This window comes from Crocodylus porosus, unplaced genomic scaffold (genome assembly GCF_001723895.1).
Source record: "Crocodylus porosus isolate Cpor-Errol unplaced genomic scaffold, CroPor_comp1, whole genome shotgun sequence".
Taxonomy (NCBI): Eukaryota; Metazoa; Chordata; order Crocodylia; family Crocodylidae; genus Crocodylus; species Crocodylus porosus.
The window spans coordinates 95,422,155-95,437,397 of NW_017728931.1; the positions used below are offsets into that span (position 1 = coordinate 95,422,155).

The window sequence follows — 15,243 nt, forward strand, 5'->3', positions numbered from 1 at the left end:
GCTGACTTCCTGCCCTTTGGGCAGGGGGCTGGACTTGATGATCTCCCGAGGTCCCTTCCAGCCCTAATGTCTATGAAGTCTATGAAATCTATGGAATCTGGAGTTCACATGGTGACCTACTTACACAGACCTGAATTTTCACTGCAACAGCCCCACCTGGCCCCCTAACACACAGATCCCTGCACTCCTGCCCAAGTCCCCAGCCACACATGGTGGTAGCCAGCAGGGCCAGCCCCACCCAGCCACATAGTGCACAGCTCCCCACACTCCTGCAGTATGTGGGGCCAGCCTGGCCCCATAGCACATGGCTCCCCATGCTCCCAGCCCGCTTTCCCCCTTTGAGAGTGCCTGGCCCCGGCCTAGTGTGGCCTGCACCTGAATTCCCACTCTCTCAGGCAGGGAGGCTGGGAACAGCCAAGGGGTTGCCAGGCAAAACCTTCTGCCAGGCAGACGCTTCTCATCTCCAATGCCCCCCGGATTGGGGTGGGGGTAGATCAGGCCAGGCTGGGGTTGTGGGGGTGGTTGTTTAGCAACAAGAACTGCACCACTTGCATGGATGTGCTGGCTTTCTGAGGGGAAGCGAGGGCCAGGGCTTACAGAGGGCTTATGGAGGGGCCCTGTGCACTCAATGGAATTGCCTGGTAGGCCAAATCCAGCCTGTGGGCCAAATTTTGCCCACCCCTGGTTTACAGGTATTAGCAACCCCAAAACTGACTAGCTCCTGTTTTTTTCAAAGCTGCTCATAGCAACTCTTTGACATCTGCTTTCCTTTGCCTTTTATGCGAAGTATATTGGAATATAGCTATTTTACAAAAGTACCAGATACTTAAGCAGTGTATGCACTTAAGCTAGAGTTACCATATGTCTGGGTTTTTCTGGATAGGTCCTCTTTTAAGATCCTCCCAGCTCCATCAGGGTGTTTTTTTAAAATATCAACAAATGTCCAGGATTTTGCTCTGCTCTGAATCAAAGTTTTTCCTGGTGCTTCACAGCTTGCCCTAGTAAGGAGCTATTTGGGACTTGGGGGGAGTAGGGTGAGGGCAATTGGAGATAGGGGACATCATGTGAGTCTGTGCACGCACATGCCTGTAGCTGATATGCAGCCAGGCAGGGTGGTGCGAGTAGTCCCAGCAGCAGGTAAGTTTATGGGGGGTGAGTGTTGGAGGGCCAGGGCTTGGGGACTGTCCCTGTCCGTGTGTGTGGAAAGGAGATAAGTGTGTGAGGGGGGCAACTGCCTGCTTGCACTAGGGGAAGCTGTCCAGGAGCTGGGACTACAGCAGGGCGGTGGAGGCATCTGCTCCTCCAGCAGGGGGCTCTTTGAGTGCAGCAAGGAGTTGTGTGACCAGGCCGAAGGCACCAGGGCCAGTGCCTGTGCTCACAGGGGCAGGGCAGCCAGGAGGTGCTGCAGGGCTGGGGGAAACAAGAGGCTGTGGGTCAAGAGTGAGGAGCACCGCCATGGTTGTGGAGGGGCTGTGGCTTAGGAGTTAGAGGAACCAGGGTGGGCGCAGGATTGTTGGTCAGGAGTGCAGGGCACAGGTATTAGCAGGGGCCTCCGAGTTGGGAGTGAGAGATATAAGCAGGGGTGGGGAGGTTGCAAGTTGGGAGTGAGGGACACCAGCGTGGTCTGTGGGGTAGGGTAGGGTACTGTGGGTCAGGAATGAGAGACAGCAGCAGGGCTGGGAGGGCTGTGGCTTGGGAGTGAGGGGCAGAGATAGGGCATGGCCATATCAATGCCCCCCCGCCGCGCAATGATATTACCCTCTTTCCCCCTAAACATGTGTCCCTCTTTTTTGTAACTGGAAATATGGGAACCCTACTTAACCAGTATTTGTTGTCAGGTAAGCAGTAAGCACACATAGGAATAAGCATTGCACTATGCCAATGTTTTTCAATCTTTTTCATTTGTGGACCCTTAAAAAAAATTCAAATGGAGGAAATTTGAAAATACAGGCCATTTTGGAAATTCTGAATGGACCTGTTGACCCCTTTGAACTATAAGTGTAGGTAGTCACATACTTTTGATTGATCGAAAGTAGCCTGGGGGGAGGGGAGCGGGGGAGAGAGGAACCTGAGGGGTTTGCAGACCACTGGTTAAAATCCACTGTACTATGCAATTAAGTGAATGATGCTCTTATTCAGTATGTATAAGTGTTATAGCAGAATATTAAGGGAACTATTTGCCAAGAGGCAGCAAATATAAGAAGCACTGAAAATACAAATACACAGACTCAAAGCAGTTGTCTTGAATCTTCTGGGACAGTCCCAAATTTTGCATCTGATTCCTAGGGGCCCCAAAGTGAAATAGGACTTTTAAGCTGAATTTCCATCCAGTTTCTACCCTGCAGCTTCTGGCAATGATCTACTATATCTGTTTTCAGGCACAGCTCATTAATCTTACTGCAGTGACACAGACAGACACTAATCAGAACTAGAAGCAGAAGTGTAACTAAGAGGGGGAGGGAGAGGGTTGCAAAAATAGTAGCTGCCATGCTGCTGGCCCAATCACTTTCTCCACCGAGTTGCAGATTCTGCTTTGTGTAGCACCACTATGCTGGGTGGAGCACTGCACAGTTACACCTCGGATTAGACTACTAGTTTTACAGGTCTCTGTTGAATCTGTGACAGGGTAGCAAAAGGTGCAATACAGAAGTTGGTCATTTCACACAGAGTAGCTTCCTGGGACCTATTCCAAACTCTTGCCACAAGTTATATTATTCCCTCCAATTGCCTTGCCAGGTTCCTACAGCTTTCCTTTTAAATATGTTTAGGATTTGGGGCAGTGGAGGAGAAGGAAAGGGAACAGAAAGTTGCAAAAGTATTTGCTGAGGCCAGAGACTACTTGTATATACTTGTATATACTTGTATATAGTCCACAACAAGAGACTACTTATATATAGTCCACAACAAGAATATAGCTTCTGCTGCCATCCTATTGTGGCCCAATAGGCTTCATAGTAGAAATATCCTTCAGGTCCCCAAATTCCTGTGTGCAAGGATTGAGCTTCTACTCTGTAGCTCCATTAATGCTGTTGGTTCTCAATACAGCTATGAACCTCATTTCTTCTGACTGTCCAATGTTTCTAGGGTCATAGAATATTAGGAATGGAAGGGACCTTAGCAGGTCCTCTAATCCAAATGCCTGCTCGAGGATGGAGTATCCCCATCTAAAAGGATTTCACTAAATTGTTCTTTAGTGTTGTTTCATTACCTGCTCTGACAGTCTTCCAAGGACTGAGATTTCATAACCTCTTTATGTAAACTATTCTAGAGCTTAACCACCCTCAGAGTTAAAAGTTTTTCTTAATATCCAACCTAGATATCTACCCTTATAATTTAAGACTTATTTCTTATCCTATCCCCTGTGGACTCAGAAGAGTTTATTGACATCCTCTTTATAAAGCCACCCTTTCTGTATTTGAAGATCATATACTCTCAGTCTTCTCCAGACTACATATCCCCAGTTCTTCCAACTTTCCTTTGTATGTATTCTAGACTCTTATCAAACATTTTTGTTTTATCAAATCAGCTGATGCCAGTACTCCAAGTTCTCTACATCTTGGTCTTGTTGGCCCCTGCCTGCCACTACTATGCAGTTGCCTTTGGTTTCTTCTCCACCACTGTCATGAGCCCATACTTTCCCTCATGAATGTTCTGTGTCACACTGTAGCTTGGACCACTGCTTTGTGTCAGTTTGATGGTAGGACAAATATACTCAGCTCCAAACAGAAGTCTGAGCTCCATAGTTGCTTCACTTGATAGCCTCTTAATGTATACAGCCCACCATTCCTCCATGACACTCCACTGGATTACACCTTTTGGCAAACGGGGCTTATACTGGACAATTATCTGGGTGTTCTGGGGTGGCCCATTTAATATCCCTTCTAGCTATTTTCCTTCTGCCATCAGTCTCTTTGGCTTAACTGCCAATTATTTCCTCTTGCTATTGTTTGGTTAGTCCAGGAAAGACTTCTTGTGCTCAATTTTTCACTTGATATTTAATCATTAAAATACTGTTCTAGTATGCTGTGACCCATTGTCCAAGAAAAATATGTGATGCATGCCTTGAAAAACAATGTGCTTTCAGTTTTCTGAATACGGTTCTTGCCCAAATGTTCTCCAAATTGAAATTTACTGTAACCAGACAATTTCTACCATTAAAAGTGAACACGTCTATTCCAACTTTTTGCTCATGTGTGGGGTGAGATTTCATAACTTCCGTTGGCAGTTCCTACATTGTTCTTTCACTGATCTATATATGCTCTCAACAGGCAGTCATATCCAACCAGTAGACAGACTTGCCAGTTTGAGTTGTTTTACTGCCTGTTTCACCACAACCTGTTCAGTGCTTTAAGTATGCAACTTTTCTAAAAAATGTTTGTTGAGGATTAATAGTTTTATTTTGCTACATTCCAGGGTTTTGTATAGAAATGTCAACCAACTAATTATTAGCCACACATCTGATACTGTTATAGCCCAGTGGCAGAAAACCTGCTTCCTAGAAAAGTGAAGCCTGAAACATCTGATGTGCACTGTCCTGACAGTTGCCTTTTTAAGCTTCCTGTCATCCTCAGACATGTTATGAAATGTAAAATTTAGCAAAAATCAAAGCACTCAGTCAAAATCTAGCATCTTATATAAAAGTGTCATAAAGCAAGGCCAGCAATAGTAGAAATTGTTCCTTAGAACTGTGAGGTAAAGGTAAAAAAAATGTAAGGACTCAAAGAGAGGCAGTCTGGCAAACATCACATTTTCTCTGTAGTGATAATGGGGATGTCACCTACGTCCACTGATGTGCATCATACCAAATCTGCAAATCTTTTTAGCTTTTTCATTTCTGCTGTGACAGAATGCAAAGAACCCTAGATGCCCTTGACACACCATGTTTATTAGCAGGCAGTTTGCCTAAAACATCAAGGATGAAATGTGTCAGGAGTATGGAGACCCTTAATTTTAACATGAGATTAGGGTTCCTATGATATGCCTTACACCCTAAATACTAAAGGACTGTCCATCTAATATCAGAGATGCCCAAATATAGTTAAACTAGGTGCTCTCCTTACCCACAGCAGTGCTTAAATCCCTGTATTCTCCTTGGGGATATTAAAATTATAAATAAAATACACCTTGAGGCAGACTGTTTCCCTGTATAGCTCTGCTACAACATCAAACTAAACAAAATGCTCTTGTATCATCTAACAGTACATTGGATCCACATATTATATGCTAGTCCTAACATAGCCTTTATTATTTCACAGGTATTTTATTTACCCATTTAAGAATGCAAGACAACTAGGACAAATTATTGTCCAACTCCTAAAGACATTACTCCATCACTGATGAGTCAAACTAACAAGAACTTTGCCTGCCGGATTTCTCACCATTGCAGTTACTGCGGTAAATCTGATTTTACTTGAATAATTCCTGAAAGTTTCAGTATTTCACTTTCATCTGCCAGTACAAACTGCGTAGGCAAACTGTATACATCATGTCATCTGGAGAAACTAAGCCCTTTTTGCTCAACTTGCATGAAAATAATTTACTATCCAGTTTAATTTAGTGACCAATTACTGGAACACATAATAATACAGTACTTCTTACATTGTAGCTCCAGTCCTCACTAGATATAAAAGGGGCCCAGAATTACATTATACATTATGGTCCCCCCACCCAGCCCCTATTTTTTCAGGAATAAGGGTAAAGTGTGCCACCAGTTTTAATCTGGGCATAAAAAAATGTGCCCCAGGTATCAGAAGTTTGGGAAACACTGCCTTAACCACCAGGTCACAGAATACACTTTCCCTCTTTCATGCTTCTAGTCTAGCCCCTTGAACCTTATATTTATTTAAGCATTGTGTAACACCTTCAACAAGAAGGGTAGTGTGTGCCTCTGTATCACCCTGATTGCAAATTACTGTTCTGGGAAGCATGAGATATGGGTTTGAACCCAGTCCAGGTGAGGGATGGGAGATGCAGATTCAATGCCACTTCCTGATTTATTTTCTACCTATTTTCTACTTTTTACCATCTTTAATTTTCCCAGAGCTTGATAAAGGGTGTGTGCACCCAAAAGCTTGCACAAAAAGATTTTTTTTTTTGTGATTTCATAGTTGGTCTAATAAAAGGTATCATCTCTCAAACCAGAGTTCTAGAGCTTTGCATGTCTATTTCCTGGACAAGTATTCTAACCACTATGCTTTTTATATAGAGTGAAGCATCACCTCCTTTTTGTTCAGTAGTTGCATTTTCAAAGGAAATGATTAGGTGCTTCAGAAGGATAAGCTGAACAGGAAGCTGCATGCCTCAAGAAAATGACAGGGTGTATCTGAAATATCCCTCTTCTCTCCTGAACTGAAGTACCTGAAGAAGAACTGCAAGAAGGTGGCTTAGTTCATTTGAAATAATTTTGAAATGTTCTCCTGAGGGTTGGTACTTTTTGAAAGAATAAAGCAAGCTGGATTAAACCCACAGCCTCCCCCTTCCCAGATCCAGTGCACGCAGCACCTGCTCCATTCAGCCCAGGACCCAGCAGGAAAACATCCAGCATCCCTGGTGCTTGGCTGCCACCATGTAAACAAGCATGGTGCCTGGTAGACCTGTGCGAATAGGCAACTACTTGATTCGGATTTGGATTTGGCTGATTCAGATTCGGCTAATTCGATTTGGAAAAGATTCAGAAAAGATTCGGAAATTTGGCCATAGGGTATAATGGGGAATCAATGAAATAGCTGCAACTTTGTTGTTTTTTGGCTGATTTAGATGAAAATTCCAGGGATGGTAGCCTCTGCTGAGGGCATGCAGCCTGCCAAGTTTGGAGATGATAGGTGCATGGGTTTCTGGGAAACTGCACCTCAAATCCTGACAGCAAAACTCATCACGTGTGTGTTAAGTCACAGCAGGGTGAAAACTCCCAGAAACCTCTGCACCTTTCATCTTGAAACTTGGCAGTCTTTGTGCCCTCAGCAGAGGCTACCATCCCTGGAAGTTTCATCTGAGTCAGCCAAAAAACAACAAAGTTATAGATATTTCGTTGATTCCCCATTATACCCTATGGCCCAATCTCTGAATCATCGAATCTTTTCTGAGTCGATTCGGAAAGCCTATAGCTTCTAGCGATTCAATTCAGATTTGTAGATTCAGCCTCTGAATCTCCCGAATCATCTCCAAATCCGAATCGCGATCCAAAGCTTTGCACAGACGTAGTGCGTGGCTTCTTCCCACAGTGTTGCAGGGGCTCCAGCACTGCTGCTCTTGCCTGGATGCTTGGCAATCAAGCAGGTGAGAACCACAGCTTAGTAACCCACAGCAGCATCACGGCTTCTTCTTGCAATAGCAGTCAAGTGCCAGAGCAAGAACAGCAGTGCTGGAGCCCCATCAGGGCCTCAGGAAGAAGCCAAACATCTCAGGTACTTATCTGCTGCTACAAGAACAAACCATAATGCCAGGCTTTTCCTCTGAGACTCCAGCACTGCAGCTCTATCTTGGGCACTTGGCTTCTGCCACAGGATGGTCCCCCATCACAACCAGTGTCAGAGAAAAAGTCTGCAGACTGGATGACACATATCAATAGCGTGGATCCAGACTGAGAGCTGTATTTTTGACACCCTAGAATGAGATGATCAAAATAGACTCTTTGGGCTTTAAAAAGGAAATACAGGGTGTGTCTACACAAGATATTGTACTGTGCAGTAGACTAAACTGCTCAGTGAAGTGTTACCATCTCTACACATGTATAGCATTTACTGCACAGTAAATTAATTAACCGCGCAGTAGCTACTGTGCAGTAGCTCACATGTAGAAGCTGATCGGTAGCAAATTGCTCCCAGTCAGCCTAGGCAGCAGCAGGTGGGGAACTGTTCCCTCCCCTGGGCAGCTACCTCCCAGCCCTGTGCCCTCAGCAGATCAGGGTACAGGGCTGGAAAACTGTCCCCTCCCTCAGCAGCTGGGGCATGGGTCTGGGAAACAGCTTCTGGGAGTGGGGACAGTTTCCCAGCCCTGTACCCTGATCTGCTGATTGGGGCTCAGAGCTGGGAGGCAGCTGCCCTGGATGGGGGACAGGTCCCTCTTCTCACCTAGAGACCAGCCTGACCCCAGTATAGGAGAGCAGGGCAGGGCAGGGCAGGGCAGGGCAGGAGTAGCCCTGCACTGAACTTCTCCTGTTGGGAGCAGATTTGCTCCTGACAGACACATGTATATACACACTCCCAGGGAAAGCTTACCGCACAGTATTTTACTGTACAGTAAGCTGACAGCACATTAATAGCTTGTGTAGACACACCCACAAAAACCACACACTATCAATCAAAGCAATTTTGTCTTGGTCACAATGAGTTAGGAACGGGTGCACTGTTTGAATAAGAACACTGTTTAATAATTTAACAGTTTTCTTTCTTCCCTTGCTACTTCACTCACTAATTTACATCCACTCAGGCCTTTCTCCATGTTCCTTTTTCTTACAAAAATATATTACTACTGCTAATCGCTGCACTCAAATTAACACAAGCCATTTCCAGAACATGATCTTAACCACTACATTTAATTGGATATTCTCTCAAGGTGCTTGCCATACTACTGGGGTTGTATAAAAATTATATTCATTATGTAGCTATACAACATTGCTCTCCATAGCAACTTGTGCCACATTAGTTCTAACTGTAAGTTCAACACCTTTCATAAATAGGTATGACATTTAATATACCATGGCCCATGATCAAGTTTGTTCCATAAAACCTTTATATATAAAGAGACTGAATTATACTCTGTATAAAAACACACACAATTTCATCTTTTAGGGAAGGCATACTAGATTAACCTATGAAACGGTATCCTTAGGAAACTCAAGGACTGTCATTGTAAGATTACACATAGTTGTCCAATTGTATCTAGATAATTTTTTTGTTTTCTTCAGCAATTCTTTAGGCCAGTCCTTGATTGCTATCCAGCACTCAAGTGTATAAAATCAGAAGAAGTAGTAATGAATTTATGGGTATTAGAATTGGGTTTTAGTTATGCAGATTAATTAAAAGAAAATTACAAGTACCATGCCTCAGATATAAATTAGGACTTCATAATGATGTACAAAAGAACTCCCTTTCAAAGCCCATGATACTTTAAGTTATCAATGCTGAAGATTACACTGAACTCTTACTATATCTTTTAATAGTAACTTGTTAAGGTTCTCTAGAAAATTAGCGACATGTATAATTCCAGTATAGGCTTAAGATAGAGAGTGTATATAAAGCACAATATAAGATGTGATGAGAAGTTGCAAGGAGAAAAAAAAAAATCAGTTTTACATGAATGAGTTGTTATCTGCTATGAAAGTTTTAAATTACTCCATCTAGTAGAAGAAATTAAGTAATGTGTACAGAGATAAAGACCTCAGTTTAGACCACTTCACTGATGCACAGATATACCCATTCTGCACATGATGTTTCTTACTATACATCCTTAATGGTGTCCTCATTGTACCCATTTACAGCCTCTATTCATATTCCTACCGGAAAATGAGTTTCAGCATGCTATTCAAATACTTGCAGAAAAATGAAGGCCTGTATGTGACATGAATTATAAAAATAAACATCAGGGCCTGCATATAAGAGAAAGATACTTTCAGATCAAGCAAGATCCCACCATATGCTTTCTGATCACACATTGTTCCTTAGCAGCATTGATTCTCCTGCCTGAAATCTTCTATATGACTACTGACAGACTAAACAGCGCAGTGTTCCTGTATATATTACTTCTAATGTACACAAGTGAATAAATGCAAACACTTTCACCAGACCGAAACCAGTTTGTGTAGAAGCCAGCTGAAATTGATTTTCATTTGGGTAGGTTCTTTATATTTTAGGGCTCGTTTAAAATACAAAATAACATTTGCATGTGTCATATCTTTTTTTAAATTTTAGCTAACTAAAAAAAGAAAACAGAAAAACACCTACACGTGTATAGCTGTAATAAGAAAGCACATACAAAAAGGATGACAAGAAAGCACAAAGAAAAAGGATGTTTTTCTGTAGAATTGAGCATGTGTAGCAGTCTCCAGAAGACACATATGTCAATATACAATTAAAAAAAAAATCAAAAGTAATAGTTATATACCCTTAAGGTTGCAGAAGCTACACATGCCTAGGAGAACCTATGTATATCAAAGTAGCTGACTACAGAATGAAGGATATTAACACATTTTTCTTTGCCATCAGCAATTTTCCTAGTGTAAAGCCCCTTCTGGCATTTATGAAAAGCAATTCACTTTTATAACCTGAAGGATGCCAAATAATGGTGCATTGCTAATGCACACGCTCTTGATAGCAAATGCTAACATGAAAATAAAATACCTGTCAAAACAAAACAATACTTCTCCATTTACTTAGAGGCCCTATTTTATAGGGCCCTATTTATTTACTTAGAGGCCCTAATTTATATATAAAAATATTTGTTTGCTTCAAGCTAGGCAGAAAATACAAATAATCCAAAATCTGGCAATTTACATCAAGCTATTAAATAGCCTGCTACCCAAAGAAAGAAATCAAGGAACCTACCATTTGTCTTGTATCCTCTTGCTCTTTACAGACACCTATCTATCTCCTCCACAAGCTAGCTTACTCCTTAAACTACCTTGTACTCAGAGCAAGACACAGCTCTCCCAGTTGGCACCGTCAGGAAATCTTTTAAGCCATGTCTATACAATTGCAAGCTGGGTTTTAGTGCACAGAAAATACATTTTTCAATATCTGGTATACTAGTACAGCCGCAAACCAAAATAGCTCAGAACCTACCCCGATTTGATATAGGTTACAAGTTCTTGGGAAAAGTTGCTGATACATGAAATACTACTGGGAAGACACGAGTTCACATTCCTAACCTCCTGCTAATGTACTGGCTGTTACATTTTCTCTTTGCCCATACATTATGCATTGTATGAACTGAAAAACAACCTGATAAGAACAAAGATAAGAAAGTTGGTTATGACTTGGTCAGTCAGGTAGAGCAGCATGAAAGTGTAAAATACATTATTGGGGGAAAATACACGCATACGCATTTGATAATCCTAAGCACAGTCATGAAATAGTTCCACAGAATGGAAAAAAAATTCCTCAGGCCTCTAGGATGTGAATTTCCTAAAAGGAGTAGTTGTGTCCTAAATATTCAGAAATAGGAGTGTGACTTAACACTTTTATTGTCTTCAGAGTATTTTATCAGAATAACTAATTGATCTTCATCAACCAAGTGAAGTATGTAGACATAATTTAGATAAGAAAATTAAGGAAAAAGGATTATGTAGCTTCAGTAAGGTGACAAGGAAAAAAGACCATTGCCATAAATAAGATGAGGATGCCAGTGATGAATGCATTGTGCAATTAGTAGACAATTACTTTGCTGTAAGGTACAGCATATTCTTTCCATCTTGTGCAGCATTTAAGAGGTTAAATCTCACCTGATTTGATCAGTATTTCTATGCTAGCCTCACCCCTTTCCCCTATTACAAAAACTTATTTCTGAATCATTTCTCTTGTACATGTATTTTAAGGATGTATAATTAACTGGTTACAGGTTGTTAGGCAGCTAATGAAGTGTGAATTGGCCACTGATTTTTTTTTTTATTATTTACAACTTCCCTATAATACTCTAAGATGATAGGAGGATGTTTTTTTCATTCCCTGTTTACTTCATCATATTAAAATGTGATTTGTCAAGCCATTTGTAATTCCTCAGATTCCATTAAAACTAAATATCCCAGCGAACCTTAATCAAAACATAATAGGTGCTAAAACAGGAACACACACAACAGGGCTTTTGACATGCTGCTAAGCAAATGCAGTGTTAAGGGATCAGCATCATTTATCTAAACTACTGTGATAATGCTGACCCTTCCCAACCTTTTGAATCAATATAGTGCACAAGGCTTTTGTCTAACCACAAGTATTCCCAGCCACTAGCACACATTAATATTTTCCCTAGTCTATAAAGTACACGTTACTTTAAATTGCCAATTGCTCAAATGAAGAGTGACACCTTATAAAGGGGGATAAGGCAACCATGCCACATTTACTGATTACATGAAGCAATTACATAAGCTTGGACACACCGGTCATACTGTAATCTCTCCTGTCTTTCCCTGAGCATCTGCATGTGGGTTCTTCTCAAACCTCACCATGGCTCCTTCTGCAGAACAGCCTGGTTATTGGGGTGACTTTGGGTTGGTTCCCCAGGGGCCTTGCCTGCCACATTTTTGATGATGGATATGTTTGTATTGGGAGACCAATGTTTGGTCCCACCTCCCCTGGTGCCTTCCTTTGGTCGTTCCTGTTGTTCCTTCTTCATGGGGCTCCACCTCCCCTACACCCCATCTAACACCAGCCATGATGTTGTCACCTGTGTCATCAAGGTTAATGTTCTGAACCTTCTTGGTGCTTGTTCTTTTGTGGTCTTTGGCCACAGGCTAGTGGTGATGCTTCTATGCCAAGCGTCTCCTATGGCTCCCCTTCTCTCTGCCAACACGGCATCTGGCCTCAGCACCATTCCATCCCCCAGTGCGTCAACTCTTCCCTGGGTGTGGTACCTGCCGTCCGTCAACTGCGTCCGGATCCTGCTATACTCCAGTCATCCCTGCCTCCTTCCTCAGTCCACGCTGACCCTGTAAGTCCTTGGGCTCTCTCTGGCCCTGCACTCCCGCTGGTACCCCTTTCCAGGGTACTCACCAGGTCCCCTCGCTGGGACCACTCAAGTGCTCTGGCCCCTCTGAGCCACTTGGGGACTCCACTCCCGGTCCGCTGGGCTTCTCTTCCACCCGTTCTTTTATCCCAGCTCTGGACGTCTGGCTGACCAATCAGCTCCAACACACTCTTATAAAGCATGCCCAGGTAGATGTGGGAGCCGTTCCCAGCTCCTCCTGGATTCACTGTTTCTTTTTCTTTTGATCTTTTCCCACGGTGGCTCCAGCCACCATGGTTTCACTTTTGCTGCAATTGGCTCCTGGTGCGGAGTTCCGCTGCCTCCCCGTCTCTTCAGGTAAGTCTTTTCCACACATACAAACAGACATACACAAGCATACATACAAATAGACATAGACAGACATACAGACAAAACCACTCCAGTAAGATGTTATAGTTACCAGTAGAAGTTACTCAATGTCAGCACTGAATAGTCAATCCAGGCTCATTGAGGATGATGGGAGCGGGGGAAGAACAGATGTGCCTGTGCTCCAGAAGGTTGCAAAGATTGGATTTCCCATCATGGCTTGTCTGCATCTCACTTTAATAGGGATTTCAAGTCTTTGTTCAACACTGGAGTTTTTCCATGCTCAGTTTTTAATTAGAGGTTGTTTCTTATTTATCTTCTGGTTATCTCAACGTGAGGTCATTCCAGTAAAGTCGGTATCTTAGAGTTGGTATTTCAGTCTTGATCTCTGCCTTGAAGCATTGTGTAGTTCAAATGGCAGGTTATGCAAAATTCTTTCTTCTCACTATCTTCTTTGCACTTGATCACAAACAAATTCTTCAGCCGTCCATTAATTAGCTTAAATAATTTATTGTCTAGTAACTCATACATTGGTGCCTTGTTGCTTACACAATCAGTTAAATCTTCTTCTGTTTTCATGCAAATAGTTACCATTCTTTCACCATTTACCCTCTCACACAGACACTCACATACACAGGGCATACAAAGTTCATTTACTCATGTCAAGCAGGAAACAAGCACAAAATGGAATTATTTGTTTATAAAAGACAGGGGTTTATCAATTCGATACTATTATTATTTAAGCATAATAACTAATATGCAAAAATTCATACTACATACACAGTATTTTGCATGTAAGGCTGCTCCTACTTATCCAATAGTGCCAGCAGTGCACAGTTGGACAAAACAATCTGCTTGAGTTTACTAGAGCAACAAGTTTGCATCTAGATCTGCCCCTGCTCTTTTAGCTATTACCTTCCATTCCTCTTTCAATCCATTGAGTCCTGTAGTGCTAAAAGTTCCACTTGTATGTGTTCCCAGTTACCTAACGTCCCTCAGTCTAGTTTCATAATGTTATGTGGATTTACCAAGGTGTATATACATAATCTGAGGGAATTATAATTTATTTTTAACTGAGGGTTATATTATTCTCACTAGCCTCACATACCTAGTGAAATATAAACTGGACTTGTTGACATGAAATTTCTGCAATTTTTTTTTGGTTTATTGCTCACATATTTAGAAAAACTTGAGGGATGTGGCAGTGAATAACTCTCACAGTGATAAGAGTATGTTAAAAGCTGCATTTGAGAAGCTGAAACTGCTTCTTGTTCAATAGTAGTCTCTTTCCAACAGTATTTTTACAGGCAAACCCAGGATGAGGCCTGGCCCAGAACAGTTCTTCACCTGACACTAACCGGGCTATTATGTGTTCCAAAAAGCTACAAAATGAATGGAAATTCAGGTGATTAAAATCTATTTATGAAATGTAATATTACCCTGTAAGATTTGCCAGTTTTCTTTATGAAAAGTGGATTTTTTTTTTCTGTGAAAAACCTCGCCCTTAAGTATATTGAATTAAATAAAATCAGCATGGGCAGTCTTTGAATAAGAGTGGGGCCTCAAATAGGAGCAAGGAAGCAGGCTAAGGATTACTGAGACAGAAAACAACTGAACAACAGAGTTACAGGGAAATTAAAAACTGTAGCATGAATGACTGAATACAGTGAAGTGGCAAACAGGAGGCTGGGAAAATTAGTAGGGGACAAGTGGGGGATACGTAACTGGGGAAATAATAGAGAGCGTGGGTGAGCCTGAAAGACAAATGGCAGAAACAAAGAGTCTTTCATAATAACTAGGAACAATTAAGCTGTACAATTATAAAATCCTACTGTGCCTAGACTGCCTAGACTCCTGCAGAATTACTGGATGGACACGTATCCTGAATTCAGCGCTCCAAGACTGACAGCAACAGTCCTCTCTCTTTTGCTCTGAACTCCCCCCTACCCACCTCACCAAACGGCGACATGTGCACAGACATTGTTGTCTGCAAGTATGAAACAAATGCCTTTCACATGCGTACACAACAGTACAATGCTAGTTAATCAAAATGTTCTTGCAAGCAAATGCACTGCTGGGGGACAGATATAATTAAATCCTAGTCAACAATGTGACATTGGCTATAGCCATTATCAAAACATGCTTAAAAGAAGGTTTTTCACTTACTTTTCTATAGGGGTTTTATTTTCTGAATTTTGACTTGCCACATCTTATTTAATTCAG

General features: G+C 42.0%; 1 protein-coding gene and 1 long non-coding RNA gene across 2 annotated transcripts in view; one reads left to right on the top strand and one right to left on the bottom strand.

Annotated features, from left to right (window-relative positions):
- LOC109315596 overlaps positions 1–6,618 on the top strand; it is a 10,916-nt gene extending 4,298 nt beyond the window's left edge. The window contains exons 2-3 of the long non-coding RNA XR_002102548.1: positions 5,256–5,394; positions 6,206–6,618. This is a non-coding gene — a long non-coding RNA (uncharacterized LOC109315596). The remainder of the gene's footprint in view (positions 1–5,255; positions 5,395–6,205) is intronic.
- Positions 1–10,769, bottom strand: part of IMMP2L (inner mitochondrial membrane peptidase subunit 2) — an 875,599-nt gene extending 864,830 nt beyond the window's left edge. The window contains exon 1 of the mRNA XM_019543389.1: positions 10,542–10,769. Coding sequence (XP_019398934.1) covers positions 10,542–10,544 — 3 coding nt within the window. The 5' untranslated portion in view covers positions 10,545–10,769. The remainder of the gene's footprint in view (positions 1–10,541) is intronic.
- Positions 10,770–15,243: the final 4,474 nt, after the last annotated feature.